Source organism: Anarrhichthys ocellatus, unplaced genomic scaffold (assembly GCF_004355925.1).
Source record: "Anarrhichthys ocellatus isolate YVR2014 unplaced genomic scaffold, GSC_Weel_1.0 scaffold102, whole genome shotgun sequence".
Taxonomy (NCBI): Eukaryota; Metazoa; Chordata; class Actinopteri; order Perciformes; family Anarhichadidae; genus Anarrhichthys; species Anarrhichthys ocellatus.
In genome coordinates, this window is record NW_022280132.1 from 654,623 (window position 1) to 672,210 (window position 17,588).

Genomic DNA, 17,588 nt, shown 5'->3' on the forward strand with positions numbered 1-17,588 from the left:
CACCAGACAGCAGGCGAGTGTATGTGGATAAGATCTACAGCCAAACTCATTTCCCACAGTCCACTCAATAATGTTGGTGTGAGGGTTACGGCCACCACAGGAAATCAATGTGACGGCCCACACCAGAGTGTGTGACGGTGTGTGTGTGTGTGTTTCGTCTTGATATTCACACTTCCTGCTCTGCTGTGAGTTAGTGTCAGTAGCTACGAGGTTAACGCTCCGAAGGAAAAACAAGAAGAGAGATGTCACCGTTGCTTGATTTTCTTTTTGCAAATTCACATTATTTTCCTAAATTAGTCAATGACGACCTGTTGCCAACAGGACAACTGACCCATTTGACCTCAATGCTTCTTTTTGAAATGTGTCTGTAGCACACTGTGTATCAAGAACATCAAGTACTGAAAGCTGCACAATCCTCTGGTCAATCTTTCTGATTGAGATGGCGGAAACAGAAAGAAAAAATAAATGTATTTTCTTGTGTTCAGGTGACATTCAATGCTCAATAACTTTGGCTTCTTTTGTTAAATGAGGAAAAGGGGTTTTTCAGATACATTTTTTTTCATACTCCCGAAAGTAAGAATGGTACTAAAACCCGCGAAAGTATTGTATAACACCACACTTCCTCACAATACATGATGATTGTGGTGAGGAGAAAGTTTGGTAAAAGGAAACATCCCTGGGGCTTTATTTAACATGCACCATGTTCTTTTTACTAAAACACCAGCATGAACACCAATCTTAGAAAAAAAAATCTCCTGACACACAAAGCAGCCTAAGCGGACCAGTCAGAAATGTCCATATAGTCGGATGTTGGTTTCATTTACTAGGACGTCTCCGTACGATAGCAACACATCGCAGTGACGGAAAGGCAAATGTCAGCCTTTGGACTTTTTCAGGGCCGGAACATGCTTCTCCATCTGCACATGACAACACGTGCACACGTTTGTCTGTTTCCTTTTATTCTTTTAAGCATTTTGTATTTATATTGCTATCACATTCAGTGTTCTATACGCAACAGGAAATTGCGTATAGAACCACTTGTTAAGGATTTGAGAGCTCGGTGCAGTTACGGATTAACACACTAATCTGTGTAGCTGTGCATTGGTGTGCATGTGCATCTTTGCAGGTGCTAAACATTTAAACTAAACACATGAGAGAGGACGGAGACGAAGAAGCCATGTCGAGAAGCACAATATGTCGACAAGCTTAACATTTGAAAAAAAAGCCTGGAGAAGCACACTCCTAACAGTGTGACCTTGTCTTTAACACTAAAGTTATCTAAAAATCAATGGCATGAAGATGTAAATATTTACATTTCTTGCATTCGAAACGCTGTGACAATGAGCCTGACGGGGGGGAGAGGCCAGCAACAGACATGTGGAAGAACCTGTATGTTTGACATCTGTTAAGACAAGGTCAGAAAACAGCAAGAGAAATGGAGGATGGATCAAGAATGACAGTCATTTTGGAAGTGAATATGATAACTGGTGTTAAAAGAGGATGCCAATCTCTCCCGACCCCTCGGGTCACCCTTTCTCTGTGCGAGCCATGGATCCATTTTGTCCTGATTATAGCTCATCACGAGCTGTCGGCTCCCAACCGCTCCACTCCCAAAACTGTTGCTATGCAGGAGTCACTTAACAACCTCTCTCTCTTCTGAAAACACTGCCGAGACAAATACACACAACAGGGGGCGGTGACAAAGAGCAGAGAAGAAGAAACATGTCAGTGTGTGTGTGTGTGTGTGTGTGTGTGTGTGTGTATGTGTACCCCTGTTATTACAGGGAGGAGGAAGAAAATTGCTGCTTCAAAGTGATAAGTATACAGCTGTATCTGCTTCTCTTTGCTGCTGGAGAAGCCACCTCTGGCTCTGACTGACAGATGAGAGGAAGAGGAGAGGAAGAGGAGAGGAGAGGAAGAGGAGAGGTCAGCTGAGGGAACGACAGCAACAACAAAAAAAAGATGAAGAAGAAATGACGACATGTGGTCGCATGCACAAACGTCGACTTCTATTCCAACCTGGACTTGCATCACAGAAGCGTAAAACTGTACGCAGATGTAGAAAATGTAATAAAAGAGAACACACACACACACATACACACACTGCAGTTCTGGGATACATACCAGCAGTGTTACATGTGATTCCCATTCAAACACACACACACACACACACACCCGAGTCAGACAGAGCGTCCTGTTTATCCATCAAAAGACAAATTCAGTTAGCCGACCTTCATGTTGGAGGAACTCCTGCTGAGCAGCTAAGACCTGCAAAGAGGAGGAGGAGGAGGAGGAGAGAGGAGGAGAGAGGATGGAGCGGCAGGAAATGAAAAAGAGAAAGAGAGAAAAAATGAAAAAAAACTAACTAATCGAGATGCAAAAATGAAACGAGGAGCAGAGGGGAGGGAAAAAAAAGACGCAGGGCTACCGGAGATGAAATAACTAATAAAAGGAAAAGGATGGAGTGTAAATAAGTGCGTACCTCTTGGAGCGCCGCAGCATGCTTCTCTCGGGCAGTGAGAAATTGGAGAGCACCGTCCAGAAGGAGTCAGACATGCTAACGCAGACGCTCCACCATCGCTCTGACACCCGGGCAGAGGATGTGGTTGGCAAACAGACGCCGGCTTCTGCCCGTCGCACCGGCGAGAGGGAGTGTGCGTGAGAGCTGCGGGTGTGTCCATCTCCTCCCTCTCTCTCACTTTTCTCTGATCCTCTCTCTCTCCACCCAGCAGATCTCCCTCCCTCCCTGATGCTCTTTTTCTTCTTCTCACACCTCTGATCGACCTCCACATACAGCATAGCAGGGACAGAATGGTTATCCCTTTACAGATGTTGGATTGCACCGGTGACATTTACCTGCCGATAACCTTCTCATGCACACAGCTGGTGTTTCCTCATGTTTAGGTAAAAGGACCTTTTCCACAGCGGGAACTGTTTCAGGACCTCAGGAACCCTTTTAAGGAACTCTTTCCTGCATCCAGACTGGAGGAAGCCGGCTCTTTCCTCTGACACCACGGTGATATGACGATTTATGCCATGAGGCATTGAACACGTTTCTGCCATCAGATATCTTGCCATATTATCTATACTGTATGGCAGTATCCATCCCTTTAATGTCTTTAGGTGCATATATGCGTTTGTATATTGTATCCATAGCGCCCACCCATACTGACATAGTTCCTTGACCCCCAAAACATTTTGCTTTCTGATGACCCATGAACTATCATGGCTGTTGTTTCACAATAATGAAAACAATGGGGAGAGGGGGAGGGTAAAGACATGTTTCTTATTTATTATTATTATTATTTTATCTCATGACCCCTCAGATTTATCTGGCGACCCAATAAAGGGGTTCTGACTACCAAGTTAGAAACAACTGTTTATTGAGGACAACAGTAAGGATATCTAGTCTGACCTAGTCCTGATATGAAATGTTTCTCATTTAATATCTTGAGAGAGCTAAAGAGTGATTCCACACCAGGGTTTGATTGACAGCTATCGCACCAGCCCAAATGAGCTTGTTTTAAACGAAGCCAAACAGGTTGGACGTGCGAGCATCCTCAGGTTGTGACGTAGCTCCTGGGGCTCCTCGGTACTTTAAGCTATTTGGATATTGATGAGTAAAAAATTAGTTGTGGCCAAAACTACAAAAAAAAAGTTGCAAAACAAACAGAATGTTCCTTGAAAGTAGCCAGAAGAAGACTCTAGTAAGTGGATGTTGTCTTCTGCTGAACGCGATCGAGACAACACGCACACGCTCGCTAACAAACAGGTGTGTTAAGAGGTGACACGGCTCTTACCTCCAGAGGAAGGGGTTTCCTCGCTGGTGAACAGGGGCTGACAGAGGGCCGTCAGAGGAACAGAGGGAGGGAGAGGAGGACAGGGGGGACAGGGGGACGACGGGGGGCTGAACGACGGAGGGATGAAAGGAAGTGGGGGACAGCAGGTGCTGGAGGAGGCTGCTGTTGCCGTGGCAACGCAGCTGAGCCGGCGACCAGATTCTGCCAACAGAGGAGGGAGGGGAGGAGTGGAAGAAAGGATGAAGAGAGGAGGAAGTGAGCCGGGTAAGGAGGGATGTGTGAAGAGGACGGCTTGGCCGTGTGTGTGTGTGGCCGTGTGTGTGTGTGTGTGTGTGTGCGTGTGTGTGTTGTGAAGAGACATCAATCTGTTCTTTAACATCTGTTCCCTCACTTTTCTTCTCCATCTGCTCTGCTGCACCTCAGCATGTTATAAATAGTGCGTACTTTTAGGATGTCACTTTAATAGTTTAGGCTACAATGACTTGAATGGTTCAATCTAAACCAAAGAATATCTGCAACAGAGACACAAGTGACTCTAAAACTAAATACATGCACAAAAGAGGCATGAAGTCACAGAACAAGTCTTTTTATATTGATTTTAGACGTTTCAGGCGTGTCTGTAGACACGATTTAGAGTTTTTGGGAAAAGCTTTACTCGACAGTGGCCGACAGCACTGAGGTCGCACTGTTAGACGCATGCAGCTGCAGCTCCAGCGCTCAGTGTGTGAGGCAGCAGCAGGCTCTAGCCACTGATCCGTACGCTCTCTTCCTGCCCGCAGATGTCCCCTCGCAGCGGGCAGGAAGCCTCGCGCACTAACTTATCACAGCTGGAAACGGCTGGACAGAAAGTTCTGGATCAACTTCACAGAGCTCAGTGAGGGGTCCAAAGTCAAACTGAAACAAAGACTGGATTTACTGTCTCAGGAAGAAGCACAGACACCAGTTCAAGAATTCCAAACTGTTGGGAAACTTTGAGGCCGACCTGTTAATGTAAACGGCCTAAACACATTTCCCCTGGCTCGACAGTTCAGATGGCAGTTGGCACAAAGCTGCAAGCGGCATGAGGACCTTATGGTGGTGGTCTCCATGTCCCCTCCCTCCCTGCCGGGTGGGACAGAATGGGTGAGACCACCTGCTGGGAATTCAAGGGCTACACACACATTTTAGGATGTGCAGTGCTCCCCCCCCCCCCCCTACATAATGCAGAGCCATCTGCGGTGCACCGCCACAGTTTCAGCACGGCCATCGCGGGCACAAAATTAAAGACAATTTCATAATGAAATGCTGGATCCCAACGGTAAGAAGAGCCATCTGGCACACGAGAGGGAGAACAGGGCTGCTGTCAGATGCTGCTGGAGAGCAGCTCGACCAGGTTTAAAAGGTCGAGTTTTGGGAAGAGGTCACATGAAGTCTGTTTGGACCGGATTCATTTACAAACGAGATCAGAGTCCAGAACCAAGACCACGTCAATCACACAGACCGCATAGAGGTTTTCTTATTGGGTCCAAATAAGATATCTTCTCTAGAGAATTAGTTCATTTAACTGTGAACCTTACAATATACTTCTATTTGAGTAGTTTCTAATGGAATATGAATGGTGTAACACTTGTGTTTGAACACAGAGTCCGTTGAGCTGATGGAGGACTTCCCTCCCTGCTGGTATCTCACTCTGATACCTACTCATGTTTCCGTTCCACCGACTCGGTATGCATGTACACTATTGCATGTTCTGTATTATGAATGTAAGCCGAACTTACACCCCCCCCAACTCTTCACACCCATATATCTAGTGATAGTGACCTACCACAGAAACAATGTCGGCCTGTCAGGCATGTATTCTCTCTCTCTCGCTTTCCACACTAATCCTTGTTTGTTGTTAGTTGTTATATTCAGCAGGTATTGGTAATTGTTCATTTCACAGCTAGTAACAGAAAGGTATATATCCTGACAGAGAGAAGAGAAGAGACAGAAATAAAGGTATGTTTACATCCAGATGTTTCACAATTTTGGAGAAAATTGTAATAAAGTAATTGAAGGAAACGGCAAATCTGCCTTCAAGGAGCATCAAGGAGCGCCAGCTTCTTTAAACCACGTCGATTAAAGAGATTGCACAGTTGATTTCCGCATTTCGTTTATTGAATTACTTATATTTCGTGTCCTCCGCAGAAGGAACTGTGAAAACCTTTTTCCTCTAGCACCACAATCAGGTCAAAATGTACATTTCTCCAATATTTAATGACCAAATATTAGCCTTAGCTGTATTTTGTGTTCAATGCCAATCAGCAAATGTTAGCGCGCTGACATGCTAAATTAAGATGGAGAACAGTACACCTGATAAACATCAGCATGTTGCGGTGGTCCTTGTGCTCATATTACAGTGTGGGTGTAGAGTTACAGTCATGGATGTAAACATACCGGAGCCACAAAGTAAAAACAAAAAAAAAGGTAAAAAGATACATGACTAGTTGCCTTGATATGAGTGTGACCTGCATTCTCACGCACACGCACACACACACACACACTCTTACTGGAGGTGGAGGCGTGGGGCTCCCGCTCTCTCCTTCCTCCTCTTCATCTTGTGTCCCGGGACAAAAGGCTCAACTGTAATCTCTGATAATCCACCGGGCTGCATGAGCTCATCTGTCCGTCAAACACGTACTGCACTGAACCAAAAACCGGCCCACAGTTAGTCCTCCGTGAGCCAAACCCCTGACTTTTATATATAAAGGAATGTGTGTGTGTGTGTTATGTCAGCACCTGCTCTTATCTCCAGACACGCACACACAGTTATGTGAGGTATCTGGGGTAGAGTGTTCCCACCAGCAAGCACGGACTTGCTGAGTCACAAACTAAGAGGCCGTTTTAAAGACACACACACACACAAACACACGCAGCCTGTGGAGCGACGTCCAGACCACGCTCATATTTATCTGAGCACAGGACGCAAACTCTGTCTATTGCACAGCCTTCCGTCTTCTTCATGTATAAAAAAGAATCCAAAAATGTCTCTGAGTCAGATGTAATGTCAGAGGATAAAAAGGAAACTGGTCCAGTCTAGTTGCTGGTAGTGGTCCAGTCTAGTTGCTGGTAGAGGACCCTCAAATCCCGCCACCAATCCACCAGACAGAAGGCTCAGAGGGACGCTCCCCGGCTGCATGAACCCATGAGCAGAGTGTCTTTTCCTGGGTACAGGCTGCCCATTAAATCCCTCTCAGTTCCTGGAAGTCTCAGCTTGTCTGTGATCAGCCTGTCCGCTGTGAGACGAGAGGACTGACTGAGTCCTCAACAAACAGCAGTGAGAGGGACAGAGGGAGGGAGGAGGGTGAGGGAGAGGGAGGCGGTTACATGAAGGCAGGAGGGAAGACTGAGATGTCTTCACTGCTTCATACTCATTGTTTAGTTTTTATTGTCTAAAGGAAGCACTTCCTGTTCTCGTTCATGTAAAAAGCAGGAGTGATGAAGTTGGAATAAACAGTGACATGCCCTGTTTATACGGTGCTCATCTTATCTTCTAATGGATATCTTTTACTTAACTCATTTTATTGGCCATTTAATAACTTCTCGTTAAGCTTATTTCCTATATTACTTTTAAAATTACATTTGAAATAATTATTTCATAATTTCTATTATGTTTCTTAAAACATTTCTTTCTTTTGAGAACTTTTTTTCTCCTCCGTGAATCGCCACCTTATCGTGGTGGAGGAGTTTGAGTGGCTCAGTGATCCTGGGAGCTATGTTGTCCGGGGCATTAGCCCCTGGTAGGGTCTCCCAAGGCAAACAGGTTTCAGGGGAGAGCCCAGACTAAGAGCGGTTCAAAACAACCCCTATGATAGTTAGCCCACGGACTACAGCCACCTCGCCCGGACCAGGGAAACCGGGGCACCCTCCCGGAGCCAGACCCAGGAGGGGAGCTCGTAGGCGAGCGTCTGGTGGCCGGGCCTTTGCCCATGGGGCCCGGTCAGGCTCAGCCCGAATAAACACCATGGAGCAGCCACCCTGTGGACCCACCACCCGCAGGGACAAGCATCGGGGTCGGGTGCTATGCAGACCGGGCGGCGGGTCGGGCGGGAGGCCCGGGCATGCTGATCGCCGGCGGCATAGACTAGCTCTAGGGACGTGGAACGTCACCTCGCTAGCGGGGAAAGAGCCGGAGCTGGTGCAGGAGGTGGAGCGATACCAGCTAGAAATAGTTGGACTCACCTCCACACACAGCGTTGGCTCTGGAACCAAGCTCCTGGAGAGGGGTTGGACTTTGTCCTTTTCCGGAGTTGCCCAGGGTGAGAGGCGCCGGGCGGGAGTGGGGATACTCACGAGCCCCCGGCTGAGCGCCGCTGTGTTGGAGTTCTCCCCGGAGAGCGAGAGGGTCGCCTCCATGCGCCTACGGGTTGCGGGGAGCAAGGCTCTGACTGTGGTTTGTGCTTATGCACCAAACAGCAGTTCAGAGTATCCGGCCTTCTTGGAGTCGGTGGGAGGGGTCCTGGAAAGGGCGCCGCCTACCGACTCCATAGTTCTCCTGGGAGACTTCAACGCTCACGTGGGCGATGACGGAGAAACCTGGCGGGGGGTGATTGGGAGGAACGGCTTGCCCGATCTGAACCCGAATGGTGTTTCATTATTCGACTTCTGTGCTTGCCACGGTTTGGCCATAACGAACACTATGTTCGAACATAAGGTGGCTCATAAGTGTATCTGGTACCAGAACACCTTAGGCCGGAGATCAATGATCGACTTTGTAATCGTATCATTTGATTTGCGGCCGTATGTCTTGGACACTCGGGTGAAGAGAGGAGCAGAGCTGTCAACTGATCACCACCTGGTGGTGAGTTGGATCAGATGGCAGGGGAACCGGTTGGAAAGACCCGGCAAACCCAAACGTGTAGTGAGGGTGAACTGGGAACGTCTGGCGGAGGACCCAGTCCGGGAGATCTTTAACTCCCACCTCCGGAAGAACTTCTCACACATCCCGAGGGAGGTTGGGGAGACGGAATCCGAGTGGACCATGTTCAAAGCCTCTATTGTGGACGCGGCCGCTAGGAGCTGTGGCCGGAAGGTCATCGGTGCCTGTCGTGGCGGCAACCCGAGAACCCGGTGGTGAACACCGTAGGTGAGGGAAGCCATCAAGCTGAAGAAGGAGACCTTCAAGGCCTGGTTGGCCCAGGGGTCTCCTGAAGCAGCTGACAGGTACCGGCAGGCCAGAAGGGCTGCAGCTGCGGTGGTCGCGAATGCTAAAACTCGGGCATGGGAGGAGTTCGGGGAGGCCATGGAGAAGGACTTTCGGTTGGCCTCAAGGAGGTTCTGGCAAACCATCCGACGGCTCAGGAAGGGAAAGCAGGGCTTACCCCAGGCTGTTCTCAGCAGGGGGGGGGGGGAACTGCTAATCCGGACGGAGGACATCGTCGGGCGGTGGAAAGAGCACTTTGAGGAACTCCTAAACCCGACCAACATGTCCTCTGCAGAGGAGGCAGCGCCTGAGGACCTAGGGGGAGGCTCACCCATATCCCTGGCAGAGGTCGCTGAGGTAGTTAAAAAGCTCCTTGGTGGCAAGGCGCCGGGGGTGGATGAGATCCGCCCTGAGATGCTGAAGGCGCTGGACATAGTTGGGCTGTCCTGGCTGACACGCCTCTTCAATGTCGCATGGGGGTCGGGATCAGTGCCCATGGAATGGCAGACCAGGGTGGTGGTTCCCATCTTCAAAAAGGGGGACCGGAGAGTGTGCTCGAATTACCGGGGTATCACACTACTCAGCCTCCGGGGGAAGGCTTATGCCAGGGTGCTGGAAAGGAGGCTCCGACCGCTTGTCGAACCTCAGATTCAAGAGGAGCAGTGCGGATTCCGTCCCGGCCGTGGAACAGTGGACCAGCTCTTTACCCTCGCAAGACTACTGGAGGGGTTCTGGGAGTTTGCCCAACCAGTCTACATGTGCTTTGTGGACTTGGAGAAGGCTTTCGACCGGGTCCCTCGGGGGGTCTTGTGGGGGGTGCTGCGGGAGTATGGGGTGCCGGACCCGTTACAACGGGCGATCCGGTCTCTGTACGACTGCAGTAGGAGCTGTGTCCGCATTCTCGGCAATAAGTCAGACACGTTCCCGGTGGGTGTTGGCCTCCGCCAGGGCTGCCCTTTGTCACCGGTCCTGTTCGTGATTTTCATGGACAGGATATCTAGGCGCAGCCTGGGGGCGGAGAACGTCAGTCTCGGGGGTCTCGGGATCGCTTCTCTGCTATTTGCAGATGATGTGGTCCTGTTAGCCTCCTCGGATCGTGACCTCCAGCATTCACTGGGGCGGTTTGCAGCCGAGTGTGAAGCGGCGGGGATGAGAGTTAGCACCTCCAAATCTGAGGCCATGGTTCTCTGCCGGAAACCGGTGGATTGCTCCCTCCAGGTGGGGACGGAGTGCCTACCTCAAGCGAAGGAGTTCAAGTATCTCGGGGTCTTGTTCACGAGTGAGGGTAAGATGGAGCGGGAGATCGACAGACGGATCGGTGCAGCTGCAGCAGTAAAGCAGGCGCTGCACCAGACCGTCTTGGTGAAGAGGGAGCTGAGCCGGAAGGTGAAGAGGGAGCTGAGCCGGAAGGCAAAGCTCTCAATTTACCACTCGGTCTACGTTCCTACCCTCACCTATGGTCACGAACTCTGGGTCGTGACCGAAAGGACAAGGTCGCAGCTACAAGCGGCCAAAATGAGTTTCCTCCGTAGGGTGGCCGGGCTCAGCCTTAGAGATAGGGTAAGGAGCTCAGTCATAAGGAGGGAGCTTGGAGTCGAGTCGCTACTCCTTCGCGTCGAAAGGAGTCAGCTGAGGTGGTTCGGGCATCTAATTAGGATGCCTCCTGGACGCCTCCCACTGGAGGTTTTCCAGGCACGTCCAACTGGGAAGAGACCCCGGGGAAGACCCAGAACACGCTGGAGAGATTACATCTCCCAGCTGGCCTGGGAACGCCTCGGGATCCCCCAGAATGAGCTGGAACATGTTGCCGGTGATAGGGAGGTCTGGGTCGGCCTGCTTGACCTGCTGCCACCGCGACCCGACCCCGGATAAGCGGTGGAAAATGGATGGATGGATGGAGAACTTTTTTTTAGCTTTTAATACATTCCTTATAAATTATGTTTCTACAACAAATTAAGTTTTACTCTAGGCTTTAAAAAGTACTTTTTATAAATACTTGACTTTTTAAGATTAGTTTAATTTTAATGACTTCTTTTAATTGTATCAATTATTTAAGGACTTATTCACATTAAACCAACCTTTTCACTGATTTTTGTAAACATTGTTTTTAAAACTATAAAATAAGCTTTATTTAAGTTTCTTCAAACTTGAAAAAAGGCTTTAAATGACCAGTTAATGCCACCGTGTTCTGAGCTGAGAGGCCTGTACTGTGCACTGTCCTGAACAGAGTCCTCTGGCAGCAGGAAACTAAACTAAAGCTGACACCAACTTCTTCCAGAGAAACATCTACCTCTTCCTTCTTTAATCCTCTTCCAGTTCAGGTATTTTCTTCTTTTGATGACCGTACCTAAGTTACAACCTTACAGGGAAACTTCTCTTCCTCTCTCTGACACTTGGACTCGGGGGACGTTGTCCCGATATGATGAGACCAGCTGTCCTCTTGGTCTGTGCTCTGGTTTCTGAGAAGCCCGGGGACACCGCTGACCCTAATGGGCTAAATGCAGCTCACAAGCCAGATTGCTAATTCATAAACAATGGACTGGATCACGGACGGCTCTGACTAGGGTAGGGTTACACACACACACACACACACACACACACACAGTTAATGTGGACTGATTACTGATGCAAGGGCAGCCACAGGATACGAGGATGTCATTACACACCAACCTGGACTTGTGTGTGTGTGGGCCTCCTTGTCCCCCTTGCAGAGACTATGTTCTTGATGTTACTGAGGGCCATCAGAGGAATGATTCATCTAATTGATTTATTCAGTTGACTTTATGATGATACATTGAATTAGTAAAGTACCCAACGGTAAACAAGCATCTTCTGTGTCTCTGCAAAGCCCTCCGTGAGCTGCCGATATGAAGCACTCACTCCCAATATAGTCATCAGGAGGAGAACATCCTGTAGTGCGACTCGGTGGGTTACCATGAAATATGTTCAGTTTGGGCCAAAATAAAAAAGTATGAAAATATGATCTGAGGCAAACAGAAAGCAAAAATAAAAAACAACCAGCATCTGACAGATTGACAGCAGGCAGACTTTGTTTCAGGTCCATCACTTCCCTCCGAGCTCTCTGCAGAGCCTGAAGATCACACACACACACACACACACACAGATATAAATAGCTCTGCATCTATACACAGTGGGATGCTCAGCTGTTCTGGCACACACACACACACACACACACACACACACACACACACACACACACACACACACACACACCTGGACTCAGTGACTTTTCAACTTTGTCCTTTAACCCTTAACGGGAAGCTCTATCTGTATAACGTGACAGCTGAGACAACATGAACACAAACAAACAGGGTTTGATATTTAAAGGACTAGTGAGTGAATGTTTGAGGCCAACAACAGGAGACAAACACACACTAGAATAGAGCAGGACAGACACTCAAAGTCTCCATGGACGAACATTGAGTGTTCAGAAGTCCGCCCCCTGCCCCACATCATGCAGTATGCGTCTGTGTTTGGTTCATTGCATTTCACTTCCCAAATGACACCTCTGGAAAAAAAACAAGCAACGCAGACAGAACGGGCTCTCATTGGACGGAAGCCAGAGGGCATGATGGGTACTTACAAACTGCCTCTTCTGGGAAGGCTCAGCTCCTTCTGAAAGAGAGAGAGAAAGATTTAATTATTTTTGTTGACCTCTTTGGTGACAAACATTCATCAACATTCAGACAGTCTGGTCATCAACCTGTACGGCTCCGTTACAGCCGGTCAGTACAGATGTTTAGACAACAGGCGTCACTGTGACATCACTTCACAAGGCAGCTTCTACACGAGATATCATCTTCCTCCACCAGTGAAGTGTTTAACGTCTGTTAATGCGCTTCAAAGCTACAAGGATTTGTTTCAAACATGAGACATGCAACAAACATCTGTTACGTATCAAAATGCAGTACAGTATTACATATCAAAAGTCACATCATTGCAATATGCTCACAATAATCCCAAATACTAAACTGCACAAAGCCAAGAAACCTCAGCATTGTGAAGAACCCGTCGAACGTCTTCGCTCTGAATTACGATGTGCAAATCTGTGTGTGTGTGGAAAGGTGAGTTTCATTTGTGCACCTGAGCGGCACTCTCTACGAGCGACCACACGGGGGCAGAGGAGTGTCGTCATAATCACCACGAGCTCATGGAGGCGACCACGCTGCTGCTTGTTGTATTAGTAACAGACAACGCTTATGAGAGGCCGAATGTGTGAACAAGAAAAAACATTTATCCTGTCGCTGAGATTATCTAGACCTTTCAAATAGTATGAATTTTGATCTGAAGAGGTGCAACATAAAACTCATGTACACGACCTGTAACCTGACGGCGCCTTGCAACAGCTTGAGACAACAGACGTCCTGGAGAACACCACCTGGCCAACAGCACCAATCAGTGTGTGTGTGTGTGTGTGTGTGTGTGTGTGTGTGTGTGTGTGTGTGTCATCATAGAAACAGAAATGTGGTCCTACTGTATTGTGATCAACCACAGAGGCAGGTTTGAGTACTTTGCCAGGTGTTCTTATGTCCGTTTGACTGTCTGTGTTTCTACCTGTGCTGTTCCTTTAAAAGACTAAAAATAAATTACAAAAATAACTGCGGTTATTTTCATTATGGATTAATCTTCCTATTATTTTTATGAATTTATAATTAATCATCAATTCATCAATTAATTGTTTAATTAATGTTTTTAAAAACAATTGTAAAAAAATGGCAAATTGTAATATTTAAAAGCTAAAAACAGAAAATGGTAGAAATGAACGAAATAATTATTTGAAGGTATAAAATAATATAAAACAAATGGATGGATTATCAAAATAGTTGCTGATTAACTCCAGACTAATCAGCTCATTTTAAACAGCACTGAAACTTTGTTGATGTCCGCAGAAATGCTGCAGTCAAGTGTGATTTGACTAAAGAATGGCTTCCCTTGTGAGCTGCAGCTTCTCAACAGCACATGAAGAAGAACAAACGGCAACAAAATCGGGCCTCACTCCTTTCTAATCATTCCCGAGTCCATTTAAGCTGCGCTGGTGTTCAAAACATATTCTGCTCTCTGATTAATTAGAGGACACGTGCACACTGAGCATGTGCGGCGCACTCGGCAGGGATGAGATGCACCTTTTGGCTCTGCTTCCAACCCCTCTCCCTCTCCCTCTCTCTCCCTCTCTCCCTCTCTCCCTCTCTCTCTCTCTCTCTCTCTCTCTCTCTCTCTCACACACACACACACACACCCTCTGAGTTCCTGCGTGGGACGGCTGTGCCATCAGAGTCTGCCTCTATCTCCTCATCTCCCTCTGTGCAGATGAGCTAATGGACATAATGGAGTTCAGTCGGAGCACAGTGAGTGGGTGAGTGGCTGTACGGCAGAGGTCTGCACTGTGTGTGTGTCCAAGCTATGATAACAGCAATCAAAAAGGTTTGCTAGTCTTTAGATGGCATCCCTTGAACAGTACAGGACCAATTAGGCAACCTTTTATAACCCCCCCCTGCTGCTCCTCCCCTCCTGTGGGCTGCGTTTACACTGCAGGACTCAATGTGGAGCAGTCCACCTGTTTATCCACTCTTAAAAACGCCACGTCCGATTACACGCTAAACAGCGACGAAGCCCTGACGTGTGAGCCAAAACACAAGCAGGACAGAGAAAATGACGGAAGGGAGGCGGGATACACATTATTGACCTGAATGTAATGACTGAACGGACCTAGCTCAGGTTCCACTCTACTGCTACTTACACATAAAGGTCAGTTTACCGGCCACGTGCAGATTTAAGGTCATACTTTTTAACAAGATAGTTGCGTATATTTGTGATAAAACCAAGAAAGACAAAAAATACTATTCCAAACAGTACATATAGATATGTCTTCAGACACGTTCTGAGGGGATCTTTAAGGCCGGGGATCCGGAACAATGGAGGCGCTGGTGCTGTGTGTGTGTGTCTGAGAAATTATATTTAAAATATAATTAGAAAAATTATTTATAAAGAAAAAAATAAACTGAAAGCTACAAGCAAAAAGAAAAAATAGTGAGGTTGATCCAATGAGATCAGGCTCTTTAGAGCATCCTCTTCTCCATCCCTCTCACCAGCCTCTTAACCGTTCCCTCATTACCCGTCTCCCCCCCTCTCCCCTCCTTCCTCTCCCCCTCAGTTCAACTCTGTATGAAACACACAAAAGAGTAAATAGAACTAGAGGAGAAAAAAAAAAGCTGTGTTTAAGTACTTTACGCTTGTATCATTCATCTGCCCACACAGAGCTGTGTAATGTGAAATTATACTCGTCTGACAGCTTTTTGCATTGTACTGTGTGTGTGTGTGTGTGTTGCAGCTGCTTTTATCTGAGGCCTGAGGGAGGATGATCATCCTAAAGCCACCCTGCAAAAATACCCCAGGAGGGATAATAAGGTAATGCCCTGTATAAAAACACACATATACTGCACACACGCACACACACACACACACACAAAGAGGCTGCTTGTACTAAACAAACTAAACCGGCACAAAGAGAGCTGTGATGAAATTATCCCCAGTGACGGCGAGGAGCAGAACACAAAAGCCTGAAGCAAGTTCCCCGATGGAATACAGGCATGGATAATGTGCTTTACGGGAGTGAGGGAGAGGCAGGAGGGCTGGGAGGGTAATGTGATTACAGAGATGGAGGGAGAGAGGGGCGGGTGAGCGGAGGTAAAGAGATACAGGTTAAAAGGTGACAGTTCAGGCGTGACATGTAAAGGCGCGATGTCACAGCGAGGACTGCTGACGCTTAAACCGGTTTCATCAAACGCAAACAGGCCGGAACAACATTGGTCATCAGCAGCCTGGGACGACGGTATCACCGCACTACATCCAGAGTGTGTTGCAGTAGTAACAGGCGGTATGACAACGAAGATGAACACAGTATTATGTTCGTTCATAATCAGAAGGACGGAGCCACGAGGCCGGTGACTAGGAAGAGATCCTAATCGCTGCACTCGTTCACTAGAAAGTTGATGTATGTTTTACGAGACGACACATGGTGAAGTTAGACTCAGAGAAAACAAAAACTGCATCAACACATGGGGTCAGATCAGTCTCAATAATTGCAAATGCACACATAAAGACTCACAAATGCAAACAGAACAATTCACAAATATATTCCAATACACACATGAATAAATTATGATTTATATAAATGTAAAAAAAAAACAAAAAAATCACAAATACATTTCCGCATTTGTATGCATTTCTGTGTGGATTTTTCTATTTATTTGTGGATTTGTATGCATTTGTTTGTGGATCGCTTCACATTTATTTGTGGGTTTTATGAGATTCCCCTGACGTCGCTGGATTCACAAATGCGTTTTTGTCAACATTCTCATTTTCAACCAATCACATGAGCGCAGCTCCCCCCTCCCCTCCCCACGAGGCTGCTAGCATTACAGTTGCGCAATTTGCGGAGGCGACAGGTCAGAAGTCGAGAAAGGGCAAGCTCAAATCGTGGCAGCGGCAGCTAGTAGAGGGCACTTCCTGTTGCAAGCTGCCACTGTTTTGGTGCGGATTCCGCGGTAGTTTAGCCTTTATTTGTCGTTATTTGACATTATGTGACAATACATTAAGGTCCTTGAAGGTATGACTGTTGGTAGTTGTATGGATGGATAAATGTGTGTGTGCAGCTGTCAGGAGGCGTCAGGAGGAAACACAGAGCGGACGGGAGAGATGACGAACTAACGACGCGGTGAGGTGGCGTTGAGCCTCCCAAACACGTCCCCGCAGGACCCCCAACATCTCCGCAGTATTTGCTCTGAGGATAATATCATCTACGAGGACGAAACACACTCCCTTTGCAGCACTTTCTCACCTAGTGAACCCGTTATGTATCTATATGTTCAGTACATGTGTGTGTGTGTGTGCTATGTATTTAGCTGTCCCACCCCGGGGCCGACCATAATGACATGTTTTAGTCGAGCTACAAACATGCAATTAACAGGAGGATGCAAGGGAGCCGAGCTCCACCGGAGACAATTAGAGCTGCAGCAGCAGCAGCCGGCAGCCATAATTCATTATCAACACTGTGAATATTGATGAGGAAACAGTGACAACAAAGAGAATCCACAATGACAAATGCAGGGCAGGAAAAAAGAAAAGAAACACACTGATATTTAGTCTTTATATTGCACAAAGAAAACAAAGTGAGTCTGGTGTCTTTCTTCTTTTTCATAACGCAATTATAACAGCAACACTTTGGAAACTGCTGCAAATGAATTGGATTCGCTTGTGCGGGCGACGTTACCAATGCAAAGCGTCTCCTCGACAGAGCTGACCTTTAAGGAATGGAGAGCCGGGGAAATCAAAATGAAGGAATCTTTCATATTAGCTGTGTGGCACCATCCATTTTCATACAACCTGCCCTGTCAGAATATGAACTCATCCACAGTAGAGATGTGGCCAGCTGTCACACAGCAGTTGATGGTCAAACACAATGTCCTTCTTGGCAAGTGGCGGGCTAGTCTGGCTGTTTATGGTGCCAGCATGATAACCACTAGAGAGGCTATTAGCAGTCAGCTAGCCAGAGCCTGTGAGTAGTCACTGCATCGCCTCTACGGTACTGCTTATAGCCACTGCATCGC

General features: G+C 47.5%; 1 protein-coding gene across 1 annotated transcript in view; it reads right to left on the reverse strand.

Moving 5' to 3' along the window:
* The window catches only part of mast2 (microtubule associated serine/threonine kinase 2), a 142,069-nt gene that overhangs the window by 44,857 nt on the left and 79,624 nt on the right, over positions 1 to 17,588 (reverse strand). Inside the window, 1 exon segment of the mRNA XM_031876024.1 lies at positions 12,566 to 12,597. Coding sequence (XP_031731884.1) covers positions 12,566 to 12,597 — 32 coding nt within the window.